The sequence below is a fragment of the Entelurus aequoreus genome, linkage group LG12 (genome assembly GCF_033978785.1).
Source record: "Entelurus aequoreus isolate RoL-2023_Sb linkage group LG12, RoL_Eaeq_v1.1, whole genome shotgun sequence".
Classification (NCBI taxonomy): domain Eukaryota; kingdom Metazoa; phylum Chordata; class Actinopteri; order Syngnathiformes; family Syngnathidae; genus Entelurus; species Entelurus aequoreus.
Window position 1 is genome coordinate 66432789 of NC_084742.1, and position 17855 is coordinate 66450643.

The 17855-nt window shown below is 34.0% G+C and overlaps 1 protein-coding gene across 2 annotated transcripts in view; it reads left to right on the forward strand.

Annotated features, from left to right (window-relative positions):
* Positions 1 to 17855, forward strand: part of lrig3 (leucine-rich repeats and immunoglobulin-like domains 3) — a 94195-nt gene that overhangs the window by 50486 nt on the left and 25854 nt on the right. For both annotated transcript variants that reach the window (XM_062066474.1, XM_062066473.1), the window contains exons 7-10: positions 1236 to 1379; positions 5916 to 6059; positions 12607 to 12687; positions 12800 to 12871. In XM_062066474.1, the coding sequence (XP_061922458.1) occupies positions 1236 to 1379; positions 5916 to 6059; positions 12607 to 12687; positions 12800 to 12871 (441 nt within the window). The remainder of the gene's footprint in view (positions 1 to 1235; positions 1380 to 5915; positions 6060 to 12606; positions 12688 to 12799; positions 12872 to 17855) is intronic.

The window sequence follows — 17855 nt, forward strand, 5'->3', positions numbered from 1 at the left end:
CTATAGACTTATTAGATGTTTTAGTTTCTATAGCAGGGGTATTATAAGTGTGGCCCGGGGGGAATTTGCGGCTAATGTTTTAAAGGCACATTCTAAAAATACTATTAAAATAAACAAAAACACAACAAAAGTGGAATAAAAAAAGCTGACAGGTGAAATGTAATTAAGAAAAAGTTGCAATGTTGACTAATAAGACAAAGCTGTTTTTGCTCAAAACATAATATTGAATCAAAATCAATGTTTTTATGAATTATTGATCCATCCAAGGCTCCCATTACTTCACATCAAATATTCCACTTTTAAAAAAACATTTTTGATGGAAGATTTTGCATATTGTGTGTGTTTGCCATAAAAATAGCATGGTTTTCTTTGACAAAAAAGGGCAGAAAACAAACAAACAAAAAAAAACAACCTTAGAATTGAGGGATAGATCTGATGTTGATTTTAGAATTTAAGCGTTAAATAAATAATGTGTGTATGCCCTGGCACACCATTATCATCATTTCATGACCCAAGCACAAAACTTTTTACACTTATAGATAGATAGATAGATAGATAGATAGATAGATAGATAGATAGATAGATAGATAGATAGATAGATAGATAGATAGATAGATAGATAGATAGATAGATAGATAGATAGATAGATAGATAGATAGATAGATAGATAGATAGATAGATAGATAGATACATAATAATAATAATGAATTACATTTGTAACACACTTTACATTTGTTAAAATCTCTTAGTGCTACAAGGTATAAAAGATTTTAAAAATTAGAAAGTTAGAATATATATTAGAAAATTAATAGATAGATATTACTTTATTTATTCCTTCAGGAGAGTTCCCTTAGGAAAAAATACTGAAATAAATACACCTACAACTTATTAAATACAAATATAGGAAAAAAAACAACCGGCAGCGGTAAAGTTAAGATCCATGAAGGAAAGAAGAAAGTAAATGAATATTTATAACTGAATACATTTACATATCCATACAAATGTGTTTTCTTTTGTATAATGTTTTTAATGAATAAAGTAATGTTTATGACAACCTTTTTCCAAAACACAATATAGAATGTGAGATATAACAGCGTTTATTTTCAAAACGCTTACAAAAAAGTGGTACCCCCAAAAATGTATTGTGGGACCCCATTTTTATGGTCCCTGGGACCCCCATTTTGAAAGTTCCTAGCGCCAACACTGAGAGTTTTGGCGTGTGTGTGGTCCCGCAGGCAGCTGGACGACAACAACCTGACGGAGGTGAGCAAGGGCTGGCTGTACGGCCTGCTGACTCTGCAGCAGCTCCACCTGGGCCACAATGCCATCAGCAGGATCCGACCCGACGCCTGGGAGTTCTGCCAGAAACTCCGCGAGCTGTGAGTCCGGCCCCTGGTTTTCCCTTCCTCCTCACTTTCCATTCACTCTGTGAACTCCCGACACGTCTCTGTGTCGCCATGTCCTCCCCAATGCCACCATGTCCTCCCCTATGTCACCCCCGCCTGCCCTTCCTCTGCCACCATGTCCTCCCCTATGACACCATGTCTTGCCACCCCCGCCTGCCCTTCCTCTGCCACCATGTCCTCCCCTATGACACCCCCGCCTGCCCTTCCTCTACCACCATGTCCTCCCCTCTGCCACCATGTCTCCCCTCTGCCACCCCCGCCTGCCCTTCCTCTGCCACCATGTCCTCCTCTCTGCCACCATGTCCTCCCCTATGACACCCCCGCCTGCCCTTCCTATGCCACCCCCGCCTGCCCTTCCTCTGCCACCATGTCCTCCCCTATGTCACCCCCGCCTGCCCTTCCTCTGCCACCATGTCCTCCCCTATGCCACCCCCGCCTGCCCTTCCTCTGCCACCATGTCCTCCCCTCTGCCACCATGTCCTCCCCTATGCCACCCCCGCCTGCCCTTCCTCTGCCACCATGTCTTCCCCTATGCCACCCCCGCCTGCCCTTCCTCTGCCACCATGTCCTCCTTTCTGCCACCATGTCCTCCTTTCTGCCACCATGTCCTCCCCTCTGCCACCATGTCCTCCCCTATGCCACCCCCGCCTGCCCTTCCTCTGCCACCATGTCCTCCCCTATGCCACCCCTGCCTGCCCTTCCGCTGCCACCATGTCCTCCCCTATGCCACCCCCGCCTGCCCTTCCTCTGCCACCATGTCCTCCTTTCTGCCACCATGTCCTCCTTTCTGCCACCATGTCCTCCCCTCTGCCACCATGTCCTCCCCTATGCCACCCCCGCCTGCCCTTCCTCTGCCACCATGTCCTCCCCTATGCCACCCCTGCCTGCCCTTCCATATATATATATATATATATATATATATATATATATATATATATATATATATATATATATATATATATATATATATATATACATATATACATATATATATATATATACATATATATATATATATATATATATACATATATATATATATACATATATATATATATATATATATATATATATATATATATATATATATATATATATATATATATATATATATATATATATATGTGTGTGTATATATATATATGTGTGTGTATATATATATATGTATATATATATATATATACATATATATATATATACATATATATATATATACATATATATATATATGTGTGTGTATATATATATATATTTATATATATGTATGTTCATATTACGCTCTACCACGGTATCGAGCACTATTTTTTTGGATAATCTAATTAAGACATATATATATATATATTTATATATATATATATATATATATATGTATTTATGTACTGAATATATGTACAGTACAGGTCAAAAGTTTGGACTCACCTTCTCCTCATTTAATGCGTTTTTTTTATTTTCATGACTATTTACATTGTAGATTGTCACATCAAAACTATGAATGAACACAAGTGGAGTTATGTACTTAAAAAAAAAAAGGTTTTTTATATTGTAGTTTCTTCAAAATAACCACCCTTTGCTTGCTCTGATTACTGCTTTGCACACTCTTGGCATTCTCTCCATGAGCTTCAACAGGTAGTCACCTGAAAGGGTTTTCACTTCACAGGTGTCAATAGTTTTGATGTGACAATCTACAATGTAAATAGTCATGAAAATAAAGAAAACACCTTGAAATGAGGAGGTGTGTCCACACTTTAGGCCATGTTAGACCAGCACCACTAGTTCATTTCTATTCTTACCCAATCTTAGTCGGCTGAAGCCTTGAGGCGAGAACTGTCATTACTAGACTTAGAATGGTCAGATGTTCTTCCAAACAGAAGGGGTTAAGGTCAGCCTCTGACCATGCCTGGACAACAAGTTGGCTCCCCTGTGGTGGAAAATTGTCACCACTTCCTTGCACATACTGTGATCTTACTGCCATGTTTGATGGGGATCATCATGTCATGATCACTTCTTGTTGTGGCTTCTTGTTGTTTCCAGCAACATTCTCGGGGGCTTTTCTTTCCCTTTTTTTACACCAAGAGGTGCTTGTTGTTTTTGTTATCTTCCTTCCTCTTCTTTCACTCCCTTATCACAAAGCGGCAAGTAAACAGGCTGGGAACATGCCCGGCTATCTGATTCTTGTCTATTTTTCTCTTTTTCAGTCTACTCTTGCCAAGTCTGATAAAAAGCAAATGACATTCATTTAAGGCGACTTTCATGCATTACATCTTAATGGGCCGACCGGATTTTAAAGAGCTATTACAGGCTCATTTCTATTTGTGCCACAACAAATGTCCAGGATTGTTCAGTTAAAAACTTGGGAGACAAACATTTTTTTTGCAGCAAATTCCTAAAAACACACGAGTGCTGCTGTTGCATGGAGGAACTTGGACCCATGTAGTGTGAACACTAACTTGTGATTTACATAAGTGAGGCGTTCCACAAGGCACCGCTTTAAGTCCTCACTTAATTGGCAGTGAAGTTGTCATGTTGTGTAAATGGTAAATAAAAAGAGAATACAATGATTTGCTAAACTTATATTCAATTGAATAGACTGCAAAGACAAGATATTTCATGTTCACACTTAGGGATGTCTGATAATGGCTTTTTGCCGATATCCGATATTGTCCAACTCTTAATTACCGATACCGATATATACAGTCGTGGAATTAACACATTATTATGCCTAATTTGGACAACCAGGTATGGTGAAGATAAGATCTTTATTAAAAAAATTCATAAAATAAGATAAATAAATTAAAAACATTTTCTTCAATAAAAAAGAAAGTAAAACAATACAAAAACAGTTACATAGAAACTATTAATGAATGAAAATTAGTCAAATTAACTGTTAAAGGTTAGTACTATTAGTGGAGCAGCAGCACGCAAAATCATGTGTGCTTACGGACTGTATCCCTTGCGGACTGTATTGATATATATTGATACATAATGTAGGAAGCAGAATATTAATAACAGAAAGAAACAACCCTTTTGTGTGAATGAGTGTAAATGGGGGAGGGAGGTTTTTTGGGTTGGTGCACTAATTGTAAGTGTATCTTGTGTTTTTTATGTTCATTTAATAAAAAATAAATAAAAAACGATACCGATAATTAAAAAAAACGATACCGATAATTTCCGATATTACATTTTAAGGCATTCTCTATTCACACTAGTAAACTTTGTTATTTTTTGCAAATATTAGCTCATTTGGAATTTGTTTTTTAAAAAAGCTGGCACAAGTGGCAAAAAAGACTGAGAAAAGTTGAGGAATGCTCGTCAAGCACTTATTTGGAACATCCCACAGGTGAACAGGCTAATTGGGAACAGGTGGGTGCCATGATTGGGTATAAAAGCAGCTTCCGTGAAATGCTCCGTCGTTCACAAACAAGGACGGGGCGAGGGTCACCACTTTGTCAACAAATGCCTGAGCAAATTGTTTAAGAAGAACATTTCTCGACCAGCTATTGCGAGGAATTTAGGGATTTCACCATCTACGCTCCGTAATATCAAAAGGTTCAGAGAATGTGGAGAAATCACTGCACGTAAGCCATGATATTACACACCTTGGATCCCTCAGGCGGTACTGCATCAAAACGCCACATCAGTGTGTAAAGGATATCACCACATGAGCTCAGGAACACTTCAGAAAACTACTGTCAGTAACTACAGTTGGTCGCTACATCTGTAAGTGCAAGTTAAAACTCTACTATGCAAAGCCATTTATCAACAACACCCAGAAACGCCGCCCGCTTTGCTGGGCCCAAGCTCATCTAAGATGGACTGAAGCAAAGTGGAAAAGTGTTTTGTGGTCTGACGAGTCCACATTTCAAATAGTTTTTGGAAACTGTGGACCAAAGAGGAAAAGAACCATCCGGATTGTTCTAGGGTCAAAGTGTAAAAGGCAGCATGTGTGATGGTATGGGGGTGTATTAGTGCCCAAGACATGGGTAACTTACACACCTGTGAAGGCACCATTAATGCTGAAAGGTACATACAGCTTTTGGAGCAACATACAGTATGTTGCCATCCAAGCAACGTTATCATGGACGCCCCTGCTTATTTCAGCAATACGATGCCAAGCCAAATTCTGCATGTTACAACAGCGTGGCTTTGTACGAAAACAAACTTTTTTTGGAACATGAAATATCTTGTCTTTGCAGTCTATTCAATTGAATATAAGTTGAAAAGGATTTGTTGTATTCTCTTTTTATTTACCATTTACACAACGTGTTCAGTTAAAAAAAAAAACGTGTGTTTTTCAGCAGATTCTTAAAGAGCGCTATCATCAAGATAATCTAGCTTTTTGCAGAAAGTCCTTCAAAAGTGCTCCGGCAAAATAAATAGACCAAAAATCAAATGTCCACTCTAAAGGACGCTGGTTCTCTGGAATAAACAACAGGAGACTAATAGTGGCTAATATGAGGCCCCCAAAACAGTTGAGTTGAATATGCCTGACATACGCCGTCCTCCCTGCAGCAACCTCTCCACCAACCACCTGTCCCGACTGGAGGAGTCCAGTTTTGTTGGACTCAGCCTGCTGGACCAGCTCCACATCGGGAACAACCGGGTCAGCTTCATCGCCGACGGAGCTTTCCGGGGCCTCTCCAGCCTGCAGACACTGTGAGTTACAACCTTGCATTCACTGGCAATTAGTATGGCGGCGCTCTTAAGTCAAAACACTTGTATCTCAAATCAACGTCTCCAATCGGAATGTACTCAAATCAATTTAATTACAAAATAATGCAGTACTAAGAACTACAGTATTTATTTGAATAATTCAATAATAAAGTACAGCATTTACCTTGAAGAGTGGCCTTCTAGGGTATCTCTTCCGAGCTGCTTCCCCGTCAAACACACCATTTTGCAGCTTTTTCATATTTTCATGGATAAATGTCATGATGTTAACATTGTTGGCTGTCGTTATCCACTCATTGCGATTCAGTATGGGGCACATTAACAGTGATGCCGAGTTAAGTTTTTTGAAGATTTATTTCTTTAATTTGATGAATATCATCCATTTCTTCTCCTTCGCACTCACATTTTCTTCCTCTCACGGTTGGAAAACAAAGTTATGTCGATCTCTGTGAGCTCACGCTGGCCATTAAGACCAATGTCACTGTGACTTTTGCTACACCAACTAATTAGATTAGATTAGATTGCATTAGGTTCAATTTAATTCTCATTACACATGTATAAACACAGGGTAAATAAATGTGGTTTAGCATCTAATCACAAATGCAAGAGCATGATATACAATACATTAAAATACACATATACAGTCAAAATAATAATTAATAATAATAATTATACTGTACATACTGTCCATAAGGGATATAAACAAGTATATTATAAACAGGTGTGTAATATGAATGAATAAATAAAAGTATGTACCAGAAGAGCATGTATAACGTGTGCTATGTTAGTATACTGATGATATATATATGCAATATTGACAGTATGTACAAACTTAATTGGTTCTTGAATAGAAAAGTGTGTATAGTGAAGCGAACTTCTCCATACAAAAACTATGTAAATATGAATAATTGGTTCCAGCCTCGACAAAAGTCCATATTTTAGTGAATGTTTGCACACTTTGAACACAATATAAAGTTCTATACTGTACTGTTTACCAAACAAACATAACAAAGAGAGGATTAATTAACTATTTAAAAAAACAACAACAACAACATGTTGAACTGTCTTGTATGCGCGCACACAGACGTCTCTTTGGTGCCCTCAAAAACTATCAGAAATCGTAGAAAAAAACGTAACTTTAACAACCGAATTGCTACAATAATAAACATTTAAAACGGTAAAATCCGCCTACAATAACATGGGCAAAGGCGGCGCTCATGAGAAGAGAGAAAGGAGTAGATGGGGGGAGGGGCCGTGTGTGTGTGTGTGTGTGTGTGTGTGTGTGTGTGTGTGTGTGTGTGTGTGTGTGTGTGTGTGTGTGTGTGTGTGTGTGTGTGTGTGTGTGTGTGTGTGTGTGTGTGCTCTTCTCCGCCGCTGTGAAGTAGAATAAAATAGAAAGTACTTTATTGATCCCTGGGGGAAATTCAGCACCACAGTTTGCTCACAATAGACAATAAACACTTAGGTATTTTTTACGTGTGAATAATATAAATACAGTCTATTATACAGCATTATTCACATGTGAATAACATAAATACAGTCTATTATACAGCATTATTCACATGTGAATAATATAAATACAGTCTATTATACAGAATTATTCACATGTGAATAACATAAATACAGTCTATTATACAGCATTATTCACATGTGAATAATATAAATACAGTCTATTATACAGCATTATTCACATGTAAATAATATAAATACAGTCTACTATACAGCATTATTCACATGTGAATAATATAAATACAGTCTATTATACAGCATTATTCACATGTGAATAATACAGTCTATTATACAGCATTATTCACATGTGAATAATATAAATACAGTCTATTATACAGCATTATTCACATGTGAATAACATAAATACAGTCTATTATACAGCATTATTCACATGTGAATAATATAAATACAGTCTATTATACAGCATTATTCACAAGTGAATAATATAAATACAGTCTATTATACAGCATTATTCACATGTGAATAATATAGTCTATTATACAGCATTATTCACATGTGAATAATATAAATAGTCTATTATACAGCATTATTCACATGTGAATAATATGAATACGGTCTATTATACAGCATTATTCACATGTGAATAATATAAATACAGTCTATTATACAGCATTATTCACCTGTGAATAATATAAATACAGTCTATTATACAGAATTATTCACATGTAAATAATATAAATACAGTCTATTATACAGCATTATTCACATGTGAATAATATAAATACAGTCTATTATACAGCATTATTCACATGTGAATAATACAGTCTATCATACAGCATTATTCACATGTGAATAATATAAATACAGTCTATTATACAGCATTATTCACATGTGAATAACATAAATACAGTCTATTATACAGCATTATTCACACGTGAATAATATAAATACAGTCTATTATACAGCATTATTCACATGTGAATAATATAAATACATAATACATTTACAGTACATGTACAGTCAAAAGGAACATATGCATTATACAGTCTGATGGCTGTCGGTATGAAGTAAGTCTGCTTTGGCATATTTTTTCCGAAAAAGTCTGTTCTCATTGCAATTAAAAACCTTCTGTGGTACGAAGGCGTCTTCCTCAATACCTTAAAAAGGAGCGAGCAGAAAATGGCACACATGACATTTGTACACTCAGACTCCGCATATTTAATGTGATCTAAAAGTTCACAAAGCGAAAAGTGGGCATGCTTGGAACTCCAATTTGCAATTGAATACCGAACAATTAGTTGAGTCTCAAAACATTTAGAAGTTGAGGTACGTCTGTGTAGGAAACATTTAGCCATGGACAACAAAGCTGCGCCTGAAGTGTCAACATAAACAAATAAATGTATCTCTCCTGTGACCAATGGCGTGTTTGGAAGTGTCATGTGATTGGTGCTATGCATGGACACCTTTTTAGACCTCAGTCCTTCAGATATCCTGCCTGATTTGTTTTGGGGATGTCAACCAGATTAGCATGCTGAGGTCTCGCCACACGAGTTTAAATTTTTTTTTTTTAAACTCCAGAAGGCGCAATCCTGACCTCAACACACACACACACACACACACACACACACACACACACACACACACACACACACACACACACACACACACACACTCACATTCTTGTATTTGTTACCTTCTTGAGACCTGAGAAAATGCCTCCCTCTTTAGGACCAGCCTTTCTAGATATATAAAGAAGTGTATTTACAACATTAATAATATATACATACTATGCAAATATAAAAAAGCTTGTTGTGAAAAATGAGTTGGAATTTCACAAGAAAAAGGTCACAATTTCACAAGAAAAACTTTAGAATTTTGGCAGTGTTATAATAAAAGTCGTAATTTTACTCAACACAAGTCAAAATGTTACAAAAAAAACCTGAATATTTGTGCAATGTTATGATAAAAGTTGGACTTTTACTCAATAACAGTCACAATTTTACAAGAAAATCTTAAAATGTTGGCAATTTTATGAAAATAGTCGTAATTTTAAAGTCTCAATTTTATAAGAAAACTTTACAATTTTGGCAATATTTTAATAATAATCTGAATTTTGCTTGGCAAAATGATGACAAAAGTCATCATTTTACTCAAAAAATGTCGCTATTTTACAAGAACAGCAAAAAACGGGCAATATTGTGATACAAGTCAGAATTATTTATGACAAATGTCACCATTTTGCATTAAAAAGTAATAATTTTACATTAAAAAAGTAATAATTTTGCAAGAAAATATTGCAATATTACAGAAGCAGAAAGAATATGAGAAATTGTTCCCAGTTTTATAAGAAAAAAGTCGACACTAAGAAAAAGACTGCTTTTAGTTATTTTTTTATTTTTTTTAGAATTTTTTGTTTGTGATTGGTTTTTAATATTCATTATTTACTTCAAGTTATTACAGTATGTCTCTATATACATGGAATTTCACAAAAAAAGGTCACAATTACACAAGAAATACTTTCTTTGTGCAATATTATGATAAAAGTTGGAATTTTTCTCAATAACGGTCGCAATTATACCAGAAAAGCTTAAAATGTTTGCAATTTTATGAAAAGAGTCGTAACTTTACTCGACAAAAGTCACAATTTTATAGGAAAACTTAAAAATGTGGGCAATTTTGTAATAATAATCTGAATTTTACCGGCAAAATTATGACAAAAGAATAATTTTACTCAAAAACTGTCACTATGTTACAAGAACAACAAGAAAATTGGCAATATTGTGATAAAAGTCGGAATTTTATATGACATGTCACCATTTTGCATTAAAAAGTAATAACTTTACATTAAAAAGTAATAATTTTACGAGAAAATATTGCAATGTTACAGAAACAGAATAGGAGAAATTGTTCCCAATTTTATAAGAAAAAAGTCGACACATTCATTATTGATTTCAAGTTATTACAGTATGTCTCTATACATTTTTTTTAACTTTTTTTGTGCAACATTATGATAAAAATTGGAATTTTTCTCAATAACGGTCGCAATTTTACCAGAAAAGCTTAACATTTTGCCAATTTTATGAAAAGAGTCGTAATTTTACCCGACAAAAGTTTCAATTTTATAAGAAAACTTTACAATTTTGGCAATATTATAATAATGAACGGAATTTTACTTGGCAAAATGATGACAAAAGTCATCATTTTACTCAAAAAATGTCGCTATTTTACAAGAACAACAAAAAAATGGGCAATATTGTGATACAAGTCAGAATTTATATATGACAAATTTCACCATTTTGCATTAAAAAGTAATAATTTTACATTAAAAAAGTAATAATTTTACAAGAAAATATTGCAATATTACAGAAGCGGAAAGAATATGAAAAATTGTTCCCAATTTTATAAGAAAAAAGTCGACACTGAGAAAAAGACTGCTTTTAGTTATTTTAATTTTTTGTTTGTGATTGGTTTTTAATCTTCATTATTTACTTCAAGTTATTACAGTATGTCTCTATACACATATTTATTTATTTATTTTAAACAAATTTTTTCCAAAGGTCATTTAAATTTCTTCCACACACTTGTTATTTCGTATGCTGGCCAGAGGGGGAGCACTTCAAATTTTTACACACACTTGTTATTTCATATGTTGACCTCTTTAGGACCACCCTTTCTAGATATGTAAAGAAGTGTATTTACAACATTAATAATATATACATACTATGCAAATATAAAAAAGTTTGTTGTGAAAAATGAGTTGGAATTTCACAAGAAAAAGGTCACAATTTCAAGTCAAAATGTTACAAGAAAAACTGAATATTTTTGCAATGTTATGATAAAAGTTGGACTTTTACTCAGTAACAGTCGCAGTTTTACAAGAAAAGCTTAAAATGTTGGCAATTTTATGAAAAGAGTCGTCATTTTACCCGACAAAAGTCTCAATTTTATAAGAAAACTTTACAATTTTGGCAAGGTTATAATAATAATCGGAATTTTACTCAAAAAATGTCACTATTTTACAAGAACAACAAAAAATTTGGCAATATTGTCATAAAAGTCAGAATTTGATATGACAAATGTCACCATTTTGCATTAAAAAGTAATAATTTTACATAAAAAAAAGTAATAATTTTACGAGAAAATAATGCAATATTACAGAAACAGAAAGAATATGAGAAATTGTTCCCAATTTTATAAGAAAAAAGTCGAAACTGCTTTTAGTTCATTTATTTATTTATTTAGAGTTTTTTGTTTTTAATCTTCATTATTTACTTCAAGTTATTATAGTATGTCTTTATATACATATTTATTTATTTATTGAAGAAAAAAATTGGCCAAAGGGGGCGCATTTTAATTTCTTACACACACTTGTTATTTCATATGTTGACCAAAGGGGGAGCACTTTTAAAAGTGACACACAGTCAATGTGAAAAATCCCTCCTTTTTGGGACCACCCTCATTTTGATAGATGTCACCACAAATGAGACATTGTCTATTAGATGCAATGTTGTTGATTTATGTCATCACTTGTTCACACCTCCTCATATGGAAGATACTTTTCCTTCTTCATGTCTCAAGAAGGGTAGGAATACAAGAACACACACCCTCTCTAGATATATAAAGAAGTGTATTTACAACATTAATAATATGTACATACAATGCAAATATTAAAAAAAAGCTTGTTGTGAAAAATGATTGCATTTTCTAGTTATTTATGAACTCTCACACATATGTTGTTTTCTCTAGTTTAATGGTGGCATGAAGTACCAGCAATGGAGGGAGAGTAGAGGAGAATGTGTGTTCGGCACACACGTCAAATTAACTTTCAGTTTCGATACCCGTCAAGGCAAAAAAAAGGGTTATTTTAAGCGACCATTTTTAAGATTGCTTTGACCGTTTGATAGCTGAGCTGTGAAATTTCTATTGATTGTACTTCCTCCTGTTTTGTACAATCAATTGTTCAAACTTCAGTTCTGGTCACCTGACCTCCTAAAAGGGGTGTGTCCTAAAAGCTGGTGCAGATGTGTTCAATGTCTTGACGATGCCTTGTTCTTCCCTCAAGGGATCTTCAAAGTAACGAAATCTCCTGGACCATAGAGGACATGAACGGTCCCTTCTCAGCGCTGGACAAACTGAAGAAACTGTGAGTCCGCCGTGACTGCTCAACTTCAAAGTCAACACGCGAGGAGTTGAAATTGTAGGGTGGAACAAAAATCATGACTTTGCCTTTTTTTTGTGTGTGTGTGTGCACACAGATTTCTACAAGGGAACCAAATCCGCTCCGTTACCAAGAAGTCCTTCTCTGGCCTGGACGCACTGCAGCACCTGTGAGTCACTTGCACTCATTCCTCTGTCCTCTGTGGTGGACATTGTGTATATATATCAATCAATCAGAGTTTATTTATATAGCCCTTATATAGCCTCAGATCATATATATATATATATATATATATATATATATATATATATATATATATATATATATATATATATACACTACCGTTCAAAAGTTTGGGGTCACCCAAACAATTTAGTGGAATAGCCTTCATTTCTAAGAACAAGAATAGACTGTCGAGTTTCAGATGAAAGTTCTCTTTTTCTGGCCATTTTGAGCGTTTAATTGACCCCACAAATGTGATGCTCCAGAAACTCAATCTGCTCAAAGGAAGGTCAGTTTTGTAGCTTCTGTAACGAGCTAAAGTGTTTTCGGATGTGTGAACATGATTGCACAAGGGTTTTCTAATCATCAATTAGCCTTCTGAGCCAATGAGCAAACACATTGTACCATTAGAACACTGGAGTGATAGTTGCTGGAAATGGGCCTCTATACACCTATGTAGATATTGCACCAAAAAGCAGACATTTGCAGCTAGAATAGTCATTTACCACATTAGCAATGTATAGAGTGTATTTCTTTCAAGTTAAGACTAGTTTAAAGTTATCTTCATTGAAAAGTACAGTGCTTTTCCTTCAAAAATAAGGACATTTCAATGTGACCCCAAACTTTTGAACGGTAGTGTGTATATATATATATATATATATATATATATATATATATATATATATATATATATATATATACATATATATATATATATATATATATATATATATATATATATATATATATATATATATATATATATATATATAAACATACACATTTATATATATACATATATATATATACATACACACATACAAATATACACATATATACTGTATATACACACAGTATATGTCTACATATATGTAGACATATATGTTCTTATAAAATTGAGACTTTTGTCGGGTAAAATTAGGACTCTTTTCATAAAATTGCCAACATTTTAAGCGTTTCTTGTAAAATTGCGGCTGTTATTGAATACAATTCCAACTTTTATCATAAAATTGCACAAATGTTCAGTTTTTCTCGTGAAAATTTGACTTGCGTTGAGTAAAATGACGACTTTTATTATAATACTGCCAACATTCTATGTATATGTATACATATATACACATATACGTGTGTGTGTATATATAGTATATATGTGTATGTATATATATATATATACAGTATATACATATGTATAAATGTGTATATATATATATATATATATATATATATATATATGTATATATGTGTAAAACTTGTGATTTACATAACTGAGGCGTTCCTCGAGGCGTCCTTTTAAGTCCTCTCCTTTTTGGCAGTTACATTTTTTTTTTGCCGTAATGTGATTTATGTAACTAAGATGTTTGTTTACTTCACATACAATCAGTGGTCATTTGTTCAAAATATTGGTTCTACTAGTGGTGTTCCTCCAGGTTCCATCTTAGGTCCTCTCTTTTTCATCATTTACGTCATTTGACTGTCCAACCTTTTTCCACTAAAAACCAATATCAGAATCAGAATCAGAATAGTTTTATTGCCATTGTTTGAGAACGGGTTCACAAACTAGGAATTTTTCTTGGTGCAAACGTGCGACATAAAACACATATAACACATATTTGGTAATAAAAAGAGCTGTAACTGAGCTATCAGATAGACTTAGAAGGAATTTAAGGAATTCAAGGAGCTGCTGTTAGGAGTTATTGTTCATTTGCCTGATATATACTGTAACTCTTAGAGCTCCTCTCAATTTTGGTAAGAGTTAAGTGTTAAAAATAAGTCATATATATATGTATATATACTTTTTTATTTTTGTATTTCAACATTTAAGTATCTATAGATCAACTTCCAGTTGACATAAAGTAAAAACAACATTTTTTTGCTATATTTTTTTTTTTTACCAAAGAAAACCCTGTTTTTTTTTGTTTTAATTAGCAATATTTTCCCCAAAAAAAATGTTTCAAGTGGAATATTTGAAGTGAAGTAATTTGCGCGTCAAATGGAGCCTAGGAAGATGATCTGCGAGCTGCAAATGGCCCCCTGGCCGCACTTTGGACAACCCTGATTTAACTGCTGGCCTGCCAGTTCGGTTTAAAAAAAATTAAAAAATGGTGTTTTGCAGCAGATTCCTAAAGAGGGTTGTCATAGAGATGATCTTTGACCTGAAGGAAAGTGTAACTCTGACACACCAACATGCAACTGCAAAAAGTCAGTGTTCAAAAACAAGGAATAAAATACAAAAATGAGGGGTATTTTACTTGAACTAAGCAAAATTATCTGCCAATAGAACAAGAAAATTTGGCTTGTCAAGACTTTCCAAAACAAGTCAAACTAGCTAACCTCAATTAACCCAAAAATACCTTAAAATAAGTATATTCTCACTAATAACAAGTGCACTTTTCTTGGTAAAAAAAACAAATATGAGACCTTTTTTCTCAGTATGTTGAAAAATATTCTTAGATGAAGTAAATGCTGGTGCCATTATCTTGACATAATGATATGCGCTCGGCATTACATTTCTTGAAACCAGCAAACTTATACTAAAACCTAGTTTATTGTTATTAATGGAAAGGCAACAAGGCAACCGCTTGTTACTCTCGGGGTCTCCTAGCTGCTCAGGCAAATCATATTGTCTAAAAATGCATTTTTCCATCCATAACGTGCATGCTCTTTCAGTCAATTAGTGCTCAAGGAATATATATATATATATATATATATATATATATATATATATATATATATATATATATATATATATATATATATATATATATATATATATATATATATATATATATATATATATATATATATATATATATGTATGTATGTATGTATGTATGTATGTATGTATGTATGTATGTATATATATATATATATATATATATATATATATATATATATATATATATATATATATATATATATATATATATATATATATATATATATATATATATATATATATATATATATATATATATATTAGGGGTGTAACGGTACGTGTATTTGTATTGAACCGTTTCGGTACGGGGGGTTCGGTTCGGTTCGGAGGTGTACCAAACGAGTTTCCACACGAACATATTAAGCTAAGCTAAAGTCTTAACAAGCTGCTCCGCTTCCTTCTGCCGGTCTCTGTCAGTCCTCTACACAGCACCCAGCATTGTCCCACCCACACAACCATCTGATTGGTTACAAACAGAGCGGTAACAGCCAATCAGCAGTGCGTATTCAGAGCGCATGTAGTCAGTGCTTAGCGTTTAGCAGGTAAGCATCAGGCTGCGGACTCTCCCCAAATGATAATAAACACCTCCCAGTCAACTACTAGTAACATCACTATGAGCCCGTTGACCTTCTAGAAATATAAACGGCAGCTCAGCTCGCTCGCAGTCCTGGCTTGAGGTGAAGGCTAATTCGCTTTTAGCGTAATGTTAGCTCATTTTGCTGTGTGTGTGTGTGTTACGGACAGCAAAGCCCTGTCTGTCTGTTATTTCACTTTACCTTTTTCTGTGTTGAAGCAGCAAAAAAGGACATTATGTTAAATGAAGAGTTTCTGTCTCTGATAGTTGATATAATAATGTAAGTGCATCATAAAGCCTACATGAACTCCATGGTGTTCAGGGATGAATAGTCTCTCCTATTGCTATTGTACTATTTTTTCAGCTATAGTTACATGAATCATTAGTAATGCAGCAGCCTAGTTTTGAATGGCAGGGTCCCTGCTATCACATGTTGATAAAAATATAACATTTACATAATAAAAATCAACTACAGGCTTCCCAGATGCTGTAATAAATTAAGCATGATGAGTTGACTTGAAACTGTTTAATGTTGCACTTTTTATATGTAGAAGAAAAGTTTTGTCATTTTATTTAATCTGAGCAACAACTTGAGGCAGTTTAATGTTGATTAACGTGGGCAGAAATATTATAGTGTTCCCAATGTTAAAAGGATAAAGCCATTGTTTACTATTTTGGTAAATAAATAACCAAAACATTTATATCTTGTTGTTTTCTTACTGTACCGAAAATGAACCGAACCGTGACCTCTAAACCGAGGTATGTACCGAACCAAAATTTTTGTGTACCGTTACACCCTTTATATATACCAGTGTTTCCCACACATTCATTTATTTGTGGCAAGTTGAAAAACTTATTCGGGTGTTACCATTTAGTGGTCAATTGTACGGAATATGTACTTCACTGTGCAACCTACTAATAAAAGTCTCAAACAAAAAGGCCCGCCACGAAAGAATTATGTCCGCCACAAATTTAAAAAAAATTTAAAAAAATATATATATATATATTTTTTGTTTTGTTTTGTTTTTTTTGTTTTTGTTTTTTGTGTTTTGTCCTGTCCAGCTTCTCAGGAAAATCATATAGTTGATGTAGATGCCCATATAGGCTGTTCAGATTTACTTTACAAAAGAGAAGTGTAGAATACTTCTCTTGTTGCCTTATTTGTATTTGACCACTACTGTTTTCTGTTTATTTGTTACTGACTGTGGCAGGACACCTCTGCCTCTGTTTCACTTTATGTTGCTGGTAAATAATATGGTTGTAGTAGTAGGCTAAAGTTACATTATTTAGTATGCACTAATTAAAGGGGCAGAGCTTTAAGAGACATTTTAGCTTTTATATTTTATAAGATATATTTTTTGTAAGAACCACAATTAATAAATATATTTCAGTGAATAACTTATTGTTCAAATCTGTATATAAATATGTACATAAAGTGTTGTAATTATATTGTAAAATGGATGGATGGATGGATGGACGTTTAAAACAAAATTGTTATTATTAATTAGTAAGTATACATTTTTTTAGCCTTTTTAGAGAAAATCATATCATTGTAGTAAATTATGCAAATTACTCGATGATGTCATGGTGACCACGCCCATAACCACGCCCCCACCGCAACAGGTATCTTGGCAGTTTATG